Source organism: Larus michahellis, chromosome 8 (genome assembly GCF_964199755.1).
Source record: "Larus michahellis chromosome 8, bLarMic1.1, whole genome shotgun sequence".
Taxonomy (NCBI): Eukaryota; Metazoa; Chordata; class Aves; order Charadriiformes; family Laridae; genus Larus; species Larus michahellis.
The window spans coordinates 7287103-7306332 of record NC_133903.1 but is presented as its reverse complement, the minus strand read 5'-3'; the positions used below and the strand labels follow the sequence as shown (position 1 = coordinate 7306332).

The 19230-nt window shown below is 59.4% G+C and overlaps 1 protein-coding gene across 3 annotated transcripts in view; it reads right to left on the bottom strand.

The window, feature by feature from the left end:
* The window catches only part of NHERF2 (NHERF family PDZ scaffold protein 2), a 42612-nt gene that overhangs the window by 20826 nt on the left and 2556 nt on the right, over positions 1-19230 (bottom strand). For all 3 annotated transcript variants that reach the window (XR_012588573.1, XR_012588574.1, XM_074596504.1), the window contains exon 2: positions 16761-17018. Coding sequence is in view for 1 of the 3 variants with exons in the window: in XM_074596504.1 (XP_074452605.1) it covers positions 16761-17018 (258 nt within the window). In the remaining 2 variants the exon portion in view is untranslated. The remainder of the gene's footprint in view (positions 1-16760; positions 17019-19230) is intronic.

Below are 19230 nucleotides of genomic sequence, written 5' to 3'. Positions count from 1 at the left end.
ATCGGCTCAACCCTGCCTGGGACCACCTCACCCCTGGCACTCTGCACCCACCGGCGCTTTCGGGGCTGCTCCCGGCATCGCCTCCACGGCCCAGCCCCGTGGGCTCTGCCATTCCCTGGGGGCAGTTAAATAGGGTCTAATCAGCCCTGTCAGGAATTGCACCTCCCGGACACACTCCAGGCTCCGGATCACCCTGCGACACGTCAAGCCTTTCCGCCCCTGCTCAGCCGAGCTGGAGAAAGCACAGGCAGGAGCCTAATTTACATTGTTAACATATTTTCTTTTAAGTCAGCTCCCGTGGCGTTTCCTCTCCTCTCACATATGTTTTCAGTCAGAAAATGGCTCCTTTGCTCACCTGCTCCCTGCAAAGAAAACCACTGCCAGAGCCTGCCAGGGCGAGGAGACACCAGGCTCCTGTCCTGCCCCGTGGCCGCCTTGGGACACCAAGATGTCCTCAGGGGACAAAGGACACTGCTCAGGGCTTTGGTGTCCATCCCTGCTGTCTTGCCTCCAGCCAGGACCTCTCCAACTCCTGCACTTTGGCTTCTCTGCTCCAGGCAGCGAGCACTGAGGGATGCAGGGGAGGGATGCAGGGGAGGGATGCAGGGGAGGGATGCAGGGGAGGGATGCAGGGGAGGGATGCAGGGGAGGGATGCAGGGGAGGGATGCAGGGGAGGGATGCAGGGGAGGGATGCAGGGGAGGGATGCAGGGGAGGGATGCAGGGGAGGGATGCAGGGGAGGGATGCAGGGGAGGGATGCAGGGGAGGGATGCAGGGGAGGGATGCAGGGGAGGGATGCAGGGGAGGGATGCAGGGGAGGGATGCAGGGGAGGGATGCAGGGGAGGGATGCAGGGGAGGGATGCAGGGGAGGGATGCAGGGGAGGGATGCAGGGGAGGGATGCAGGGGAGGGATGCAGGGGAGGGATGCAGGGGAGGGATGCAGGGGAGGGATGCAGGGGAGGGATGCAGGGGAGGGATGCAGGGGAGGGATGCAGGGGAGGGATGCAGGGGAGGGATGCAGGGGAGGGATGCAGGGCTGCCTCTGGGAATTGCAGAAGAGAAGGGCAGCTCCAGCAGCGCAGGACCCTGACCAAAGCCCGAACACCAGCAGGCAGAGCAGCAAAGGGCAACACTGAGAGCCGGGAAAGAGCCGAATGGGGGGAGAAACTCGTGCAGGAAGGGGGCCCAGGGCCACATCACCGCCAGAACAAGGGGCCCATTTACACCCGCCCTAACACAGGCACCCTCCCTTGTCAGTAATGGTTATACTAGGAGCCGAGCTGACCCGCAGGCAAGCTTTAATTGCCACTATTATTACTACAATTTTTTTGGAAGCTCAAAGCCAGCTGCCTTCACTCAGATTTTGGGATGCACTTAACTTTAAGCAGATGCTTATCACCCTGATCTGGGAAGGGGAGGGAGGGTCCTCACCTCCCAGATGTGAAAAATCTGCTGTCTTTCACACTACAAAGATGAGGAAAGCTGGGAGAAGCGGGAGCCCTCACCGTGGCTGCCAGCGGTGCCCACAGCCCTGCTCGCCGTGAGAACCGGGGAGGCTTTGGGCTGGTACCACAGCCAGGAGCGGGATTATTGCCTCCATTGGCGGCCGTGCCAGGGAGCTGCCGCCTGCTACAGCCAGGCTGGTTTTCATTCCCCTTCCCCCAGGAATGACTCAAGTTTTCCCAATAACGCAGCACCAGAAAGGGGGCTATTGTAGCCCTGCATCCCCCGGGGCCAGGAGGACCTTGGTGACACTTTGGGGAAGGGGGGCGGGTGTGTGTGTGCTGACTGCTGATGGCAAATGTCAAAGGAGCCTCGAAACCCAGCCAGAAAGTGGGACCATGGGCCAGCAGTGCTGCGAGGGGGGAGGCAGAGCACCCCCAGGTCTGCGCCACAGGGCAAGGACGCGGCAGCTCTCCTCCCATCGCTGGGAAAAGCAGAGCAAGGATGCTCCTGGGGCTTCCCAACCCCCGGATGGTCCTCAGCTCCACGCCGGGATGCTGCGGCCCCCCCCACGCTGCTGGGAAGGGCTCAAGGCTCCCCCCCCACTCCCCGGCCGCACACGTTTCACCCAGCTCCGTCCCCCAGCTCGGAGTCAGCCAGCGCCGAATCGGCTCAAACTCCAGATGTTGGTGAAATGCTATAAATAAAGGAGGGGGAAGGGGAGAGGCGGCTGGTGGGACGCCAGGCGCGCCGAAACACAAGCAGATGTTCCCCTTCCTCGCAGGACTGAGCTGCGCCCATCCGCAGCTGGGTCTGGGGAGAAAGGTGGCAGTTCCAGCACCCAAAGGTGCCCTGACTGGCCAGACCCCCCAAGAACCTGCAGAAGGAGGGGGCAATTCCGAGGTTTTTCCACCAGCCAGGCCAGGAATAAATCCTTGGTCAGGACCAGCTCAGTAAACAACCTGCTTCCATTTTTATACAGCCACAACTCTAATTACCACCCGCCCCGTTAGCCAAGGAGGTGTTTCGGCTCAGACACCAGCCATCAATAGAAAAACCTGACTTCATTCTTCCATTACAGACCCAACAGCCTGACTGACACTTGTTGCTTCACAGCATCTCCTGGGCAGTGGCCAAACCGCAACTCCCAAACCGGGAGAAAGTTCTGGGTGCTCCCCAGGGACGAGCAGGGACCGCGGCAGCACCCACAGCCATCGCCGCCCCGAGAGACAAGGAGGGGCTCAAACAAACACGGCTGAGCTGCCACGAAATACCTTTTGGCAGAGCCTGTGATCACCCTGAAATGGGCAGAGTCATCTTAAAGATCACGGGGAGGAGAGGAGGGGTGCTGCAGGTTCCTGACGCTGGCACAAACTGTGCCGCGGTGCCACCGTCCCTCTCCTCGGTGTCAAAGCTTCATGTCTCCACCGACCCAAAGTGCCGGGCACCTCGCCTGCCAGCCCCAAACACGAGGCCTGGCCTTTTGTAGCCTATTTAAAATTGCTTCCATTATTCAAATTGCTCTAATTATTTAAATTGCTCCAGCTGGGTTTGAGTGATAGAAGCATTAAAAAAATATATATATATTTTTAAAAGGACAAAAGACATTAAGATTTGTGATGTTTGCCCTAACAGCTGTAGCATTGCTGCCCCAGCATCCTCACGCTGGCTGGGGGGGGGGGGCTCCTCCAGGCATCTGTGTCTCCACCTGGGGGGCTGCTGGAGGAGCGGGGGCTGCACCGGCACGCACACCCAGCGCCCTTTGGATGCATCCCGCCACTTTCCCTGCCAACACGCAGCACAAAGGGAGCGATGGAGGATGGCAGGCGAGCCAGGAGACAGCCGAGCGATCCCAATTAGCAGTGGAAAGCATCCAGCCACGGGTACTCAGCAGGAGCCACAGCCAAACCGCAGCTGATATGGTAATTTGGATATTTTCAGTGGGTGAGTCTCCAGCCCCTGCCGGGTCTGCTGCAGTGGATGGGAGAACAGAGTTGGGGGCTGGCTGTGCTGGATGGGGTGATGCCAGGTCCCTGCTCTGTCCTTAGTCACAGCCCGACAGATTAGACGTGCAATGGAAACCCTGCGCCCGCAGGATGGCTCCTTCCAGCAGCAGAGAGGTAGGATGATGCCCACATCAGGTGGCACAGCAGGTACCAAGCCTCGGCAGGGCCCCACCATCCTCAGGGGACACTCACCCTGAGCCCTGCGGCTATTTCAGACAGAGCGGAGGGGACGGCATGTCCAAAACCACGACATCGCTGGTGACCCTCAGCCCCCAGCAGCCCTTTCCAGGTCAACACAAAAGCAATCAGGAAAAAAAAAAAAAAAACACCAAAAAAATCAATGAGGTTCTTCAGTGTCCCTTGGCACTGCAGGAGCAGCACGAAGAAGAGGTACGCACCCTCTCTGAGCCATGCACCAAAGCGTCCACGTCTCCTCCAAGCCCATGTACCCCAACCAGGTCCCTTGCAGGCACTGTGGGATACAAACCCTGTGGGAGAGCTGGGTGGCCATGCCAGCACCCCGCCGCAGAGACAGACCTCGGCCACGGCCCCACACACAACAAAAGGTTATTATCCCGAGAAACTGCCGGGCAGGAGAAAACAAGAGCAGGAAGGATGTGAAGGGTGGGGAGGATGCCTGATCTCCAGCCCGCGGTGACAGTGCCTGCCAGGCTGAGCTGCCCCACGGGACAGCACAGCTCCTGCCCTCCCCGGGGGCACCCCACACCGGAGCGGGGTAATGGGAGAAGCATTCCGCTTATGGCCTCCCACTGGTGTTCCACCTTTAAGTGATTTGCTGCCAAAGAAATTAGAGCCCGACCTCATCAGCTGCTGATGGCCTAAGGCAAGGGGGTAAGCCTAGATTTGCCCCTCTCCGAAATCCCCGACACCGTGCCGCAGCTCCAGCCACGGCATTACGGAAATCCCTGAGCACAAAGGAGCCTCTTAGGAGAGGGGCTGCGGCCGGGGCCACGTCCTGGTGAGGACCATGCGTCCCCAGTGGGGACAACCCCGGGCGAGGGTCCCCAACAGGCACACCCCCGCACAAGGGCAGCTGGAGGGCGCTGGGACGTCCAGCTCCATGGGGTCCGTCTGATCCCACCCGCCTCCCCCCAGCAGCGATGCCACCAGCCGAGCTGTCCCCGCCATTCCTCAGCAATCCTACAGCTGGGGAATTTCTCAGCCGCAAGGAGCAGCTTTTTCCCCCCCCCTCCCAGCTTTGCTGGCGTTTGAGCAGACTCAGACAGCGAAGGCGGCCGCGCTCTCCCCCGGGCAGAGCTGGAGCCAGGAACAGCAGCTCAGGCTTGGCTGGGAGCAGGGAGCAGCTGGCCCAGCCCAAGGAGAGACACAGAGGGAGGGAGGATGGAGGAGACCGAAACCGCCACGTGCATGTGTTTTCTTTAAGAGAGACAACTTTTCCAGCACCATCTGCCAAGAGAACACGCAGCCGGGATGCCGGCGAGCTCCCCTGCTCCGGGGGATCGGCTCTGGGACAACACAGGGCAGCAGCGTGGGTCCTGGCAGGCTGGGATTTGTCCAAGAGAAGAAACACAGGATCTCCGTTCTGGATGCAAAGGGATCTCACCAGACCCAGAGGGATCTGTTTTCTGGTGGGTAGGAGGGAAAGGAGGCAAAGAACATCAGTCTCATTCTGTGCAGGGCTGGAACCACAGCTCGAGCCGCTGGAACAGGGGGAAGAGTCCTTCCCACGCTCACCATGACCCCCCTGGGTGAGGGGAGGGATTGCTGCGGGCGATGGGAAGGCAGCAGGAGATGCTGGGAATGAGTTTCCCGGATCGTGCTGCAGCGGAGAGCTCACAGCCCCGGGGGAGAGACGGGCCCCGCTCTACAGCGCCCCAAATCAGAGGCACAACTGCCACCCACGGCAGCACACCTCAACATCCTCAGCACCACTCCAAGGACAGGCGATGGATCCCAAATGGACCCTCCTGCCCAGGGCAGGACCCAAAGCACACCAAACTCACGCTCGCTCACAGCTGGAGGCTCTGGCCAGAGCCACGCACCATAAAACCGCTGACCATGCCGTATCAACCTGCCCTTTGGACTCTTCAGCTTCTCGCCAAGGCCAAGCCTTGGGCAATCACCAAATCATTCATTAATGCTGGCCCCGTTCGTTGCCTTTAATAAACCTGGGCCATTAGCAGGAATCCAGTCGTACCAGCTCTGCGCTCCCGCAGCGGCTAGCTTGGCACCACCGACGCTGAGGGAAATCCCCCTCGAGAAGGTGGGGGCTCTTGTGGGACATGCCAGGGAGCACCAGGGGTTCAGGCGATGCACCGGGCACCGCTCCCTCCCCAGAGAACACTGTACACCCCGTTACACGCAGGGTGCTCTCAGCCACACACCCAAGGAAGAAACGGTAGTTTCTCAAGGGCTGAGGTTGCTCAGGCTCTTAACTCCTGGCTTTCACCCTGTGGGCCCCATGGCCCCGCTGCAGCACCCGTCCCAGGGCTGTGTGGGACCTGGGGGACACCATCATAGGACCATGGACCAAACCCCACATCCTACAGCTGCTTCCTGCCCACTGCGATCCGCTTCCCACGGGGGCCAGCACCGACCTGAGAGCTGCCCCAAGAGACTGATTTTTCTGGGGACAGGGTGCAGTCCCCAGCAGGTCAATAAATAACCCCCAGCCCCACAGAAAGCCAGCTGTTTGCCGAGATGTCTGACACGGGACTCCAAAGTCATGATCTGCACCATGGGCCAGCAAGGATGCGGCTCCTGGTCCTCCCCGCAAGCGCCCGCAGCCTCCCCTGACCCTGGAGGAAGGGATCATGGGTGCTATATTTAGACTTATGGGTGCTATATTTAGACTCGCAGAGCCCAATAAAGCACACGCAGGGCGGGAGAGAAACCAGGCAAGCCATCGTACTGGCCCTTTGGGGCTGGTGATCTCCCCCTGCTCTGCCACCAAGCCCACGGCATGCCCAGGCTGGGGCGAGGGGTGCAATGGACGCAGGGCAGGAGGAGCTGGGTGCAGCCCCGCAGGTGCTTCAGCTCCGCAGAGCGCGCTGCACGCTCGCCACGCGCCTTCCAGCTCCCACCGCTGCTCAGCAGCGTTTCGCTGCCCCGGCTGTCCCCAGCATGGGGACACATCTGTGCCTCCCCAGCCCGGCCCCTGCCCGGGGAAGGGGGGAGAACAGGCGCTGCTCTGTGAGTGCCGGGGAGCATCGGGACCAGGGAAGTTCAATAGTTTACTACCAATATTTGTCTTGGCCAGGCGGCACGGCTTGCTGGAGGAAACGGGGCAGGGGGAGGGCTCCAAACATCCTCTGCATTCCTTATAACGTAAGTCAAGCCAGCGCTGTGGCACCCGCGCTTGGGGTTAACCCAATGTAAGGCCTTTTGTATTTAAAAATCCCGCAATAAAATATCCAGGGGTGCAATTTTCCAAAAAGCAGGAGGAGTGAGGGGCCCCGGTCCCAGCCGTCGGTGTGACACATGAGCTACCTCTTCCTCCCAAAAAACCCACACCTCAAAGCTTTTGCACAAAATCTGCCCATAGAGCTGATCCGGACACAGCACCCAAACCCCCCAGCTCTGCCTGGGGCTTTCCTTAACCTCCTCTCCATAACTCAACCCTCCTTCCACAGCGAACATTGCAAAATGCCGGCGCCAGCTCCATCCCACAACGCTGCTGGAGAACACGGGGTCGAAGTGTGACCTGATGCAATCGGGGAACAGCAGGGCTCGCTCACTCAGCCCGTGTCACTGCGATGCTCAGCTCCAAATATGACATGTTTTAAACCCAGCTCCTTAAAAATAAAAAAATAAAAAAAAATAAAAAAAAAAAAAAACGAGAAGACCACAGAAGATGCCCCTTCCTTGCTAAAGGCTGCGGGGAGCCAGGCACCCTCCCAGCTGCTGCTCCCTGGGCGACGGGCTGGTGCTTATCTCCAACCGGGGCAGCCAAACGGCACCTCCGTGCTGGGGCAGATAAGGAGGTCTGGAGGTGGCTCTGCCAAAGCCCTGCGCAGCAGTGGGTGGTCCAGCACAAACTGCATTTCCAATGCAGAGGGGGAGGATCTCCCACGATAACCCCCAGAGCCAGCACCAGACTCCGGCTGCTCCTGCTGATAAACCCTGGGCAAAGGCAAGTGCGCGGTGCCGGGCATACTCCGGTGCCGGCTGCAGGGCTCCGAGCACGCTGCGATCCGTGCCCATGGGAAGGGCTGAAGAGAACCAGAAAGCCGCAGGGAAAGCGGCCGATCCAGGAATGGGTCCAACGTGTCAATTGCCAAACAAAAAGATGGATCCGGGTGCCCAGCAAAACCCAGCAGATGCTTCTAGGAGTGGCACGAGGCAATTTTCATCCCCCGTTTCGGGCTGCCCCAAGCACCTTGTGGGGTCTCCCATGTGCCCCCATCCCCAGGACAGACTCAGCTCCCCGACGTCAGTGGGAGCCCTGCACTCATTAACAGCTGCCAGGCAAGAGCGGGGAACTCTTCCAGGCAAAGCAGACTATTCACCCTGCTTAGAACTAATTAGGGCTTGTCTTAATTAAATCCTGCTAACCATGAACAACCGCAGGGCCAGAATTAACTGATTTACCTGGGATGGCCTTTGGCCGCTCACAAGGGACCTGCTGCGAGCCAGGCAGCCCTGTGCCGGCCACGGTGGCTGCAGACAGGGCAAGGCAGGAGCTGTCGGGGCTCGGGAAGAGCCACCGTAGACCTGCCCCACGGCGGGGCATCACAGCCCGGGGGGGCCAGTCCAGCCGGGTGGTACGGCCCCGTCCCCGAGGGCTGTGGGAAGAGCTGCCACCGCACAGCCCAGGGTGGGAGCCCGGCCCACCAAGGCAGGAGTCTCCTGCTGCCTTTTGTGCTGCTCATTTCTTTAACGGGATTAGTCCCCGTAAGTCTGTAAGGGTTTAATCACATAACGCCATGGGGTGAGCAGCGGGGCTCCTGCCGGGTCCATGCAAGCACTGAGCATCACTTAACGGGGTTTAGCGCAGACGGTGATGGAGGGGCCCGGGACTGCATCCGGACACCAACTCACTGCTGCTCCCTGCCCCGCTCCTTTCTCGAGCGCCCCCGGCCACGCAGCAGCGCTCAGTGTCGGGGATGGACACCCCACCGAGGGAAAGACCCCCTGCCAGGCAGCCAGAGCCCGAGATACCCACAAAGCAGCCCTGTATGCTACTGCGGCACCGGTACCTATAGGGAATCATCTTTCTTACCTTCCCCTTGCTCATAAAACTACTTTTCAATTTGGCTTTCCCAGGCTCACCACTAACAGACATCTACCACCGGCTCATTTCACCTGGTAACAAAATCTTGCAAGGCTTTAGTGGGAAAAGAGAGACATTTAGTCAACGCAATCCAGCTCCAAGTCTGGTTAGGGTTTAAACGTACACAGCAGTGGAACCAAAACACTCAGGAGTCCAGGCAAAAGCTGTAATGAAATTAAATGATATGGATCTTGCCAGAAATAATTATGTCGACAACTTGGGTTTTAATTCCTTATTTATAGAGACCTGTGGATCTGGAGAAACCCTTTGCTGATTACAAGTTTAATTTTCTCTCCCTTATATCCCAAACTGGAGTCTCCCGAGACCACTGCCTGTAAGATCTCCATGCCTAGAGACAGAGCCAAGGACTGGGAGCCAAAACCAGCTTGATTCAGACCTTAATTTACACACCAAGTTTTTCTAGAGCGCGAGGTAAATCACTCAACCTCACTGCTTCAGTTTCCCCATCCGAAGGGCAGGAATGAAGCAGGAAGGAGAGGCGATGCCACAGCCATCACATCACACTTGCATGGTGCTAGGGCTGCAAGCAGTAAAGCGATGTTGCCTTATGGATTAAAAGGAGCTCCTTAAAACCTGGTTTGGAAGTCAGATGTGCCCAGCTGGCAGCTGGAAGCCCTGTCCCCCTCCAGCCTGGGAACGCACGCTCGAAGTCAGCATTTGCACAGCACCTTTGTTCCGTGTGTTTCTACTCCCGACAAGCAATACTGTAAATGCCAGCACCTTCTCCCCGGGTTGGGAGCAGCCCTATGCCCGCGAAGCTGGGGAGGAGGAGGTGGGATTCACTCAGACCTACAGCATCACCCACAGCATCAACCAGGTCTGGGGTGAAACGCCCAGAGGTGTTTTATCCAGCCACACTGCACGGTGGCACCAGGGACAGTCCTGGATAAAGAGAGCTGGAAATGTGTGGTATGCACCCTTCTCCACAACTAATTTAGGTGTTGGGAGCAAACAGAGAATGCAAAAAAAAAAAAAAAGCCCAAACCTACACTGTTTTAAGGTTTCCTCAACCATGACAGGACCATGAGCCCAACCAGCCCAGAGACGCTCCAAGGCACGGAACAGTCACGGCAGAGGCTCTGTGCAGCTGCCAGGGCACATGCAGAAGGCCCCGATTCTGCCAGAAGATTTTTTAATTTATTTGAAACCATTTAATATTTTCACTATTGAACAGAACCATTAAACAGCTGGCGAGGAGCCCACTTGTAAGCGGGGCTGTTATTAAAGCAAGCTGCTTGAGCGCATCCCTGCAAGCAGAGGGGCCCGGGACCGGCTGTGCTGGAACAAGCTGCATTTTGAATGGCTCCATTTAATATCAGTTTTCCAATCATTTTGAGGGAAAGCTTTTGATTACTTGAGGATGCAGAAGGGAACATCACCGGCTGGACCACACGCAGCATCTCTTGGTGTCAGCAGCATCACTGCTCCGCAGCCAGGCAATGGGCTGGGATGCAAACACCCCCCCTGCACCCCTGCCCTGCTCCCAGGAAGGCGGCAGGTCCCAGGGGTGACCCCACTGTCCCCTCACAGGACCGGCGGTCCCTTGGGAGCGCATGGCCCTGGGAACAAAGGCTCTTGGCAGGGTGCAGCTCCTCCCGATGTTAATCTGCCTCCTGCCTCCCGCTCCCTTCCACTCGCTTTGTGTTTCACTAAAAATATCGCGGTGGAGGAAGTTTCTGCCGCGGGGTGGATGCTCTCCTCCCCGGGAGGGGCTTCCTGCACTGCCCCGGCACAAAAATAACCCCCCAGCCAAGGTCCTCTGTGGGACCCACTGCCCACAACGAGCTGGGGCAGGTGAGCTGTAGCTGGGGGGCACCCGCTCAGCCCCCTCCCTCTGTCCCCACAGCCCACCCGCAGCTCCCAGGAGTTTTGGGTGACGGGACACAGCTACAGTCCACACAAAAGGCAGCGTTTTGCATCCAAACCCCCTTCCCACAGCACTGGGAGGATGTGTGTGGGACCTAGGGGGGTCAGGAGCCAGGGCTGACCCCACCATGCTCCAGTACAGCAAGCAACACACTGTTCCCTTCACCTTACAACAGCGTGGACAAACGTCCCATCTCGTATCTGGATTGCATCCAGCAGGAGGAGGCTCAGATCCCTGCCGGCACCTCCTCCAAGTGCTGTGGCAACACCCAGCACACGCTGGTCCCCCGCGGGCCCATCACAACCCGAGCCGAGGGTCCAGCAAACCCCGCTGCAGACTGCGGCACGGCGATACCAGCCCCGAACTGACACCAAAACCCAACTAACAGAAGTCAGAAGTTAACAGCTTGCCGATGCCCAAGGGGCAGGCTGACAGGATGGATGGGGGCCGAGGCTGGGGCTGCCTTGGTCCCAGCACAAGGCTGTGGGATGCAGAGCCCCCCAGCCTGCCACCCCTCGAGCGGCGCAGACCCCGCTGCTCCCAGCCGCCTGCGCACCCCGGCGGGCAGGACTGCTCCTGAAACACCTCAATGCTCACACAAAAGGGGCTCTGCAAAAACAGGTCTCATCCTGCTCCTTCTAAACAAGCGCCGAGTCGCTGGGCTGTCAGAGGGACCAATGGTCCGAAAAATCAGTTATTTTTATCCATTTAGCCTATTACTGCCTGCACGGGAAAGGGGCAGGCCCCCAGGAAAAACACTCCGTGCTCCTCCAAGCAAAACCCATGGCATAGCAGCCCCCCACAACCTGGATCAGCATGGTCCACCACCCCATCACCGCTCCAGGAGAGGGAGAAGCGTCACAACCACCACCCCCGGAGAGGGTCTCTCTGGCTGCCACATGCCCCAACCTCCATCCCCAAGATGCTGCGAGCTGGAGCTGCTCCAGAGCCCACCCGCACCAACTGCGCCCGGCCCCGTGACACACGATGCCGGTGAGCCCAACGCTATCAATAATGCAGCAGGGTCAGCACCGGCACAGGGCCGCCGGCTTCCCCGCCGCACGCCAGCCCGACTGCTGCCTCCAGGACGGGATTGAAGCGCTAATCCCGAAAGCGAGCACGGCTTTGCTGCCGCTCCTCGGCTGAGCTCCTGCAGTAACCAGACCTCTCGCCATCCCCGGGGAGCCCGGTGCCCACTACAACACTGCCCTTTGCGGGGAGGCAGGGCGTCCCCAGCCCCACTGTCCTGCTTCCCGCATCTTCCTCTTCCCCTTCCCAGCAGGGATGTGGGAAGCAGCACTCCCATCCCATGCCCTCAGCCAGGCAGCCCCAGCTCCCGGCAGCCCTGGTGCAGCTCCACGCTGCGGGTGCAGAAATGGCTTTGCGATGGGTTTTTTGAGCAGAGAAACACAGAGCACAGGCAGTGACAGATCCCTGCCCCGATGGGGCACGCACACGGCTTCCTTTCGCCTTCGCCCTTTCAGACCTGCCGCGAGCGCCGCCGAGCTGGCAGCATCCTCAAAAGTAGCCACTGTGGGGAAAAGCAGGGAATGCTGCAAGGACACAGCCACAGCTCCCGGGGCTCTGTCCTGGAGGGTTTCCCCAAGGCTCTGCTGGCACAGCAGGAACATCACACCCAGGTTGTACCCAACTGTCCTCCCCCATCACCCTTCTCCCCACAGGTCTGAGCCTGCCACCGGGGCCCAGGGAGCGCAGGATGCTGCAGGGAAGTGCTTTAATTTAAACCATGCACTTATTTTTTGGGTTTCTTTTTTTTTTTTTTAAATCGCATAATTACTGCAGACATTTCTGCTCATGTTAGGTTTTATTACATCTTTGTGGTTATTCTACAAGCCCTAAATTTTGGGCCTCAACTGAGTTGGCAAACTTCTCCGAAAACATCTGTCCCGTGTTACTCCCCTTCCAGCGCTCCGGCAGAAAGCTGGCGGCTGAAGATGTTGCAACGCGGAGTTTTATTTGCAACAGAAAAAGTTCTTATTCCTGACCCAAACAGAAGTGTAAATATTTACTACCTCGATGTCAGCACTGGCCCCCCACACCTGCGGGTCCCAAAAGGCACCCAGGCGCTCATCCATCCTCCTCCAGAAAAATAACGTCTGTCCCCAGGCACACCAGCTCCTCTGAAGCATGGGCTGGTGGCACGCAGGAGGCTCAGCGGCTGCTCTCTGTCACACCAAAGAGCCAGCAAAAACAACCCCGTGTCAGCGGAGGGACACCCGTTCTCCTGCTGTTCGGTTCTTGCCAGCAGCAACTCTAGGGGCGACACCGTCCCTCACCCTCCCTGAGCAGGGGCTGATTAACAACCTGCCACTAATTCCCCCCCCCCCCCCCAATAAAATATCTGGACCCAACAGGCTGCTTGAATCCAGGAGCTACTAAGCAAGCCATAGGTTTGTTTTCCAAAAAAAATAAATGCTGGTTGCAAAGGTCCCTTTGCACACCCACCCCCCCGCAGTCACGCTTTGGTGCGACTGGGGCAGCGATGGAGGGGGATTGCATCACCCCGAACACATCTCGGTGACTTTACTGTTGTTCTTGTTTCTCCTACAAACACACCTGGAGAAAGCAGTGAGGCAGCAAGTCCCAAGGACACCGCTAACGCGGCTCAGGAAGCCTGAGTGACCGTAACGGGGGTCCAGTTACAGCACATCCCTCCCTCCATGCAGCAGGAGCAGGGGGCAGCCGAGCTGCAGCCGCTGCCAGCCCCGGCGCCACGCTGCCCATGCACCATGAACACCGACCGCCAGGATTGCTGGTATCATCCAGGAGCTACCAGCCCCCTGGGCCACACTGCCCGTGCGCCACGAACGCTTCCAGGATGGCTAATAGCATCCAGGCAAGTGCCCAGCAGTGCCGCTCAGCACCAGCCCGGCCCCACAACACAAAAGCCTTTTACACGCTTTTAGGCCAGGCATTTAATTAACAGCCACCGCCGGCTCGCACCGCTGTCCCCAAAGGCACCTTAGCAATAAAAGCAGCTCACCACCAGGCACCCAACGCACCCGGGGCAGCCCCCACCATGCCGAGACCCCCTGCCCTCCAGCACAGCCATGCCCGCTGCCTCCCAAACCCCCGGGAACTCGATGTTGGGTGCCAGAGCACAAGGGAAAAACAGAAAACAGCCCGGTGGCATGTTTGGGACAGGAAAGTGGATGGCATGGGGACACACGCCCTGCCGCGTCCCCTCCCAGGGGACACAGCATGGGGCAGGCAGCAAGCAGGCAAACGCCTTCAGCACAGGCAGGCATAGACCTGGGTGGGACAGGGCAAGGCAGACCCTGCTGCCCGTTGTCACCACGGCCACGCAGGACATGAGTCCCCAGGGCGCCGGGGATGGCAGTGCTGTGACGGGCGCAGCCGCTGGCAGCCAGCCCTGCCGGCCTGCTCTCGGGGCAGGCAGCCTGATTTTAAATACGTGCTGCATTATTCATGGCATTACCGTGGTTCCTGGAGCATAAGGTCCTGGACACCAGGTCTCTGCCGGGGGTGCGTGTTGACCTCCCCACCCAAGGCGGCTCACCGGGGTGGGGAGGGGGAGTCACTCCTTTTGCAAAATAAGAGAGGGGGAGAGTCATTCCTCTTGCCCACCCTGCCTGCTGCATTGCCCCCCCGCTGCCCACCCCTACGGCCACCCCAGGCGCCAGATTTCCCTCCTCTTTGTTTCAGTTGCTCGTTGCTTCGGGCTGCGCTGAGCAACCCGGCCTCAAATCAAGGAAAACTGCAGCCTTTACATAAACAAATGCTGCTCAAAAATGAAATGCTGCTCCCCGGGAGCAGCCCGGAGCGTCGGCACCAGTTCCCACAGGGGCAGGTTGGGGCCAGGGGCCTGCAGGGAGCAGCCTTTTCTCCTCCTTCACTAAATGCCTGCAGGGAAGCTACACGAAAGCCCCAAATCTGGTTGGGGACAAGCCTCTAACTGGACCCCAGATGCCACAGCCCCACTGCGGGGACAGAAATCTCCTGAATAGCCCATGTATTTAGGACGACCCAGTGCCAGTGATCTGCAGGATTAGGGTCAGGCTGGAGCTGCCCCATGGAGGGACACTGCAGGAACTGAGGTGCACCATTGCTCCCCCAGCTTCCAACCACCGCAGACCCGGGAGGACAGCCGCATCACCCAGACCAAGAGCCTGGAGCAGGCATCACCGCCTTGAAGCACGCAGGACTGCCAGGCACAGGAGCGGGATGCGAGTCCTGCTGCTCTGGCCACCCGTGACCCTGCGGCAGGGTCACTCACTGCCCCGCCACAGAGAAGTGACTTTGGCCAGGAAAGCCTGCAGCGCCCAGCTCTTCAAAGAGCTGCCGCCCAGAGGAGGCAGGAGCAAACCAGCCGTTGACCTGAGCCTCTGCAAACACCCAACACACTCAGCTCTGCCCACTCAGCAGCCCCCGTCCCCCACCTCACGTGCTGGGCATCGCCCCCAAAGTCTGTTCCAGCTCAGATTCCACCGAACACCAGCCCCAACTCCCCAGATGCCCCCGCCGGGCTGCCCCAGGCAAAGCCCCCAGCCAAGCCCCTCTGAGGGGAAGTGCGGGCACTTCTCCCCCTTTGCCCCCCAGCCCTGCCCGGCTCTCCCCGTCCCACCCTCTCCTCGGAGGAGCTGAAACCCAAAGGCCGGAAAGGACCGTCCTGTTCCCCTCGCCTGACTTCCCGTCAGCACACGCCGTTGGACTGCGCCCAGCAAACGAAACAGAGACAGGATAGGAAATCCCCAGCTTGGAAAGCCGCCCCCGGTCATGCCCAGCCACCCCCTCCCAGGAACGGCTCCTCTCCCACCGGTTGTGTCTGGGGTGACCAGCCCCCCTACCGCACTGACCCCCAAGGGAAATGTACCCATCATCATCACACAGACCTTCAAACAGCTTCAAATCATGCAATAAGTTAAAAAGAAAAAAAAAAAATACCGCTTCCAACCCTGCCCCTGCCAGCCCCAGAAAAGGTGGGTTCCTCCCAGGGCAGAAAAACCTCTACAAGATGCCAAACAGCTCTGGAGGAAGGACCGGAGACGAGACCCCGTCCTTATCGCTGGAGATGCACGTGCCTCCCGCGTCATACCAGCATCACCTCTTATCTGCTCTGGGGAAATTCTTCAGCTGTTACTCCGTGGGAGCTCCTGAGGACACGAAGCCTTCCCAACTTTCCCACCTATGTCTTCCCCGCAGCCCCACAGCCATTTTGGGACCAATATCCAGCGACCACCCCACCTCCGAGGGGGTAGAGGCTGACCAGACACCGCAGCCCCTGCAAGCTCCCCAGGGAGGAGGAGGAGGAGTGCATCCATGGCAGCTCCATGCTGGAGGAGGTGATTGAGCACCGCTGCTCCCTGCCCAGTAGGACACACCAGCACCCACAGGAGGGTCGCAGGGTGGGGACACAGCAGGGAAGGGGACAGACGGCTGCAGAGAGGTGCCGGAGTCACCAGCTCAGCCACGCAACACCCGCACGGCTCCTGCCACATCCACGCCCCGAGCAAGGGCAGCGCCGGGACCCAGCTCCGCTATCTGCCGAGCGCAAGGCTGCGCCGTCTCCGCCAGCCCGGCCTCAGCAGTGAGGCAGCCATGGAAACTGGACGTTTTCCACCCCAAATTCTTTCCTTTTTGGAAAGGAGTTTACCAATAAAAGGCACTTACTGCAGAATCACAGTCCAGACCCAGGCCACTTGAAAAAGAGCTAATTTCCTTCCTATTTAAGCAAAAAGCTGAGAAAACATTCGCCCCAGATGTTCCCTCCCTCCTGCAAATAATGGAGGGGAGAGAAACTCATTCATGAGCTCCAGCTTCACCACGTCCCTGGTCTGCACAGCCTGTCCCCGTGGGGGAGGGAGACCCAGCCAGGGTCACCCATGCCCAGGGCTGATCATCCCCCACCAGCAGCTCCCAGGGCTCCGGAGACCCTCAAGGGGCACAGGAGGGGAGAGAGCAGCACAGCCCCCAGCAGCTGATGTTGCTTCAAGCAAGAGCAATGAGGCCAAGGGGCAGCTCGCCCACTGCTTCGGGACACAGCAGGGTCCGACAGCCACGTACAGGTTTTCCTCCGATGGGAAGCAAGCCGTGCTCGCAGAGGGAGGTGCTCCCAGGGTGGTTTCACCCACTCCCCTCCTCCTCCGCACCCAGCAGCCCCCGCACGCCACCCGGCTCTGCCCTCACCTTCCTGCTGCCGTGCGAGGAGAAGCTGTGCGAGTGCCGCTGGAGGCTGTCCCCGCTCAGATCCAGCTGCGGCTTCCAGACTTCCCCGTTGTCGCTGCCCACCGACTTGGTGGGCGAAATGTTGGAGTTCAGCAGGATCCCGCTGTGCACCATCTCCTCCGTGCACGTCAGGCGCAGGCTGCACAGGTATTCGTCCGTCTCCTTGTCCACCACGAGCAAGCGGGTCTCCGTCTCCACAGCTTTGATGCGCTGCACGACCTGGAAAGGAGAACAACAACTGAGCAGAAACCCAGAGAGCTCTCAGTGGTGGCAGGAGCCAAACCCCAAAACCATCAGCTCCCCCACACTCTCCTGCAGCTTCGGTCTTGCTGCAGGGTGCAAGTTTCCCGTCACTTCCAGCCATCGGTGATGGGGGAGAGGAGCACAGCGTGACTTTAGGGGACCACCAGGATGGCGTGCCTGTTGCCTGCAGCCCCAGGTGATGATGGTGATGGCTCTTTCCACCCCATGTCCTGCAGCCCCCCATGACAGCTCTGCCCAGACCACCCGGGATCACCCGCTCTGCTCAGATGGCAGTTTTCACAGCGGCTGCTTCATTGCCCCCCGAGCACCGGAAACCCTGCTGCCTGGTTTTGTCCCCTCTGAGGGACAATACAATCTGTCCTACCAAGCAAACTGTCTAATACACCCTCATTTCCTTGATCTGGGGTCTTTCTTCCCCCATACCCAGGGCAGGGTGGAGAGGCAGGGTGCACAGGGAGGCACCCATGCATGCACTCAGTGGCTGGGCTGCCTTTGCTGGGTGCTCCCCACCACTCCCGTGTACCAGCTACCACACGCCCCAGTCAGATTTATGAAAGAAACAACCCGATCTGTGCATTCATCCCTGGTCTGTGCCAGTGGCCACCAGAGATAAGGGAAACCAGTGCTGGGAGCAGGAGATGGGCCCATCCCTGCTGGGATCCAGCTCCAGGCAGCGCTGAATGGGGACCATTGTCCTGCCACTGCCCAGCTCCTTCCCAGGGTTCGGTGACTGGCAGAGACTCTGAAAGGAGCTTGTGGTGTCCGCGCGGCGTGGAGAGCCGGGAGGAGCCGATCCCAGCTCCCAGCGGGGGTAAATCACACCAGGGCAGGCTGTGATGGAAATGGTGCAGACCCAGGGCACGCACAGGAGACAGGTAAAGGGAAACCACCTCCAGACACCCTGCCAGCAGCCTCCGAAGGCTGGCTCTGCTGGGCCACCTTCTGCCTGCACAGGCCTTCATTCCGACAAGGAGGGGCGGTATCGCTGGCAATGGTGCTCAGCAGCCATCCCCCGTCATGGGGTGGCCCTGAAGATCACAGACCCAGGCGTCCTGGGAAGCCCCCGAAGCAGCTCTGGGCTTCCTCACAGTGCTCCTGCTCTGATCTAGGTCACACTGGCCAGACACGCTGCAACCGCCAAGGTTATAAGCGACAAACGAGCCTAACGCGCAATTAGCTAGCATTTATTTACTCCCCTGCAAGCTCCATTCAAGGTCAACAGAGCCAGTATCTGCAAATGAAAGAAAAAAAGAAAACAACCAACAAGAAATTTATAGACTGCAGACAAGGCTGCTTGTCATGAACCGACTAATGTACTGCAGGCTGCAGCCTCGGTCTCCATGCGCCGCACTGGGCAGCAGCGTGCCGAGGGCTCCCATCCATAACCAGCCTGAAGGATGCTATTCCATCAAGCCCCAGAAAATCCATCTGTTCCCTTTCAGAGCTATTTACAAGCAGCATCAGACGGGGCTACCGATACCGGCAAGGCAGTGCCCGTGCGAGGCCACTTCTCCTGGAGGGGACCTGGGAGCAGGCAGCCGACACGCAGCGGTGGCGGGAGATGCAGATGGGCAATGCCTGCGGGGAACGTGCAGGAGAAACATGCTGGGTCCTGCACAGCGATGTTCCCCAGACCCCACAGTTTGGGTTCTCCAGGTATTAGGGCAGCACAGTTAGTCACTGGCAGGGTCCCAGAGATGACAACGAAACAGAGGGACCATAGAAACGCCTCGACTCACCATGGTGCTGCACAGCAATGGCATGGCAGAACGGATGAGCTGCCCCCTGGCCAGCGGGAAGCAGTGCTAGGACTCAACCCGCTGCCAAGCTCCCCAAAAGCCATGGCAAGAGCAGTGATGGAGCAAGCGTCCCCCCAGCCCCGCGAGTGCTGGGGGCTGAGGCAGGCAGGGATGGAGAGGGGGCACAGAGCAGCCCCTCACCCTCTCCCCATTAGCAGGGACAAGCAGAAGGGGCTTTCTGTGACAACTTTCCCGGGCAGCAAGTCGCTCTGGGGACAGAGCAGCGAGGTGAAAGGCAAAGCAGCAGCCAGGCACATGGCGAGGTCCTGCCCGACGCGGGCAGAGCCCAGCACCCTACCCGTTTCCGAGCCATGGTCACAGCCTCCAGTCCACAGCTTTTCTGAAGACGACACAGCCTCCCTGTGCAT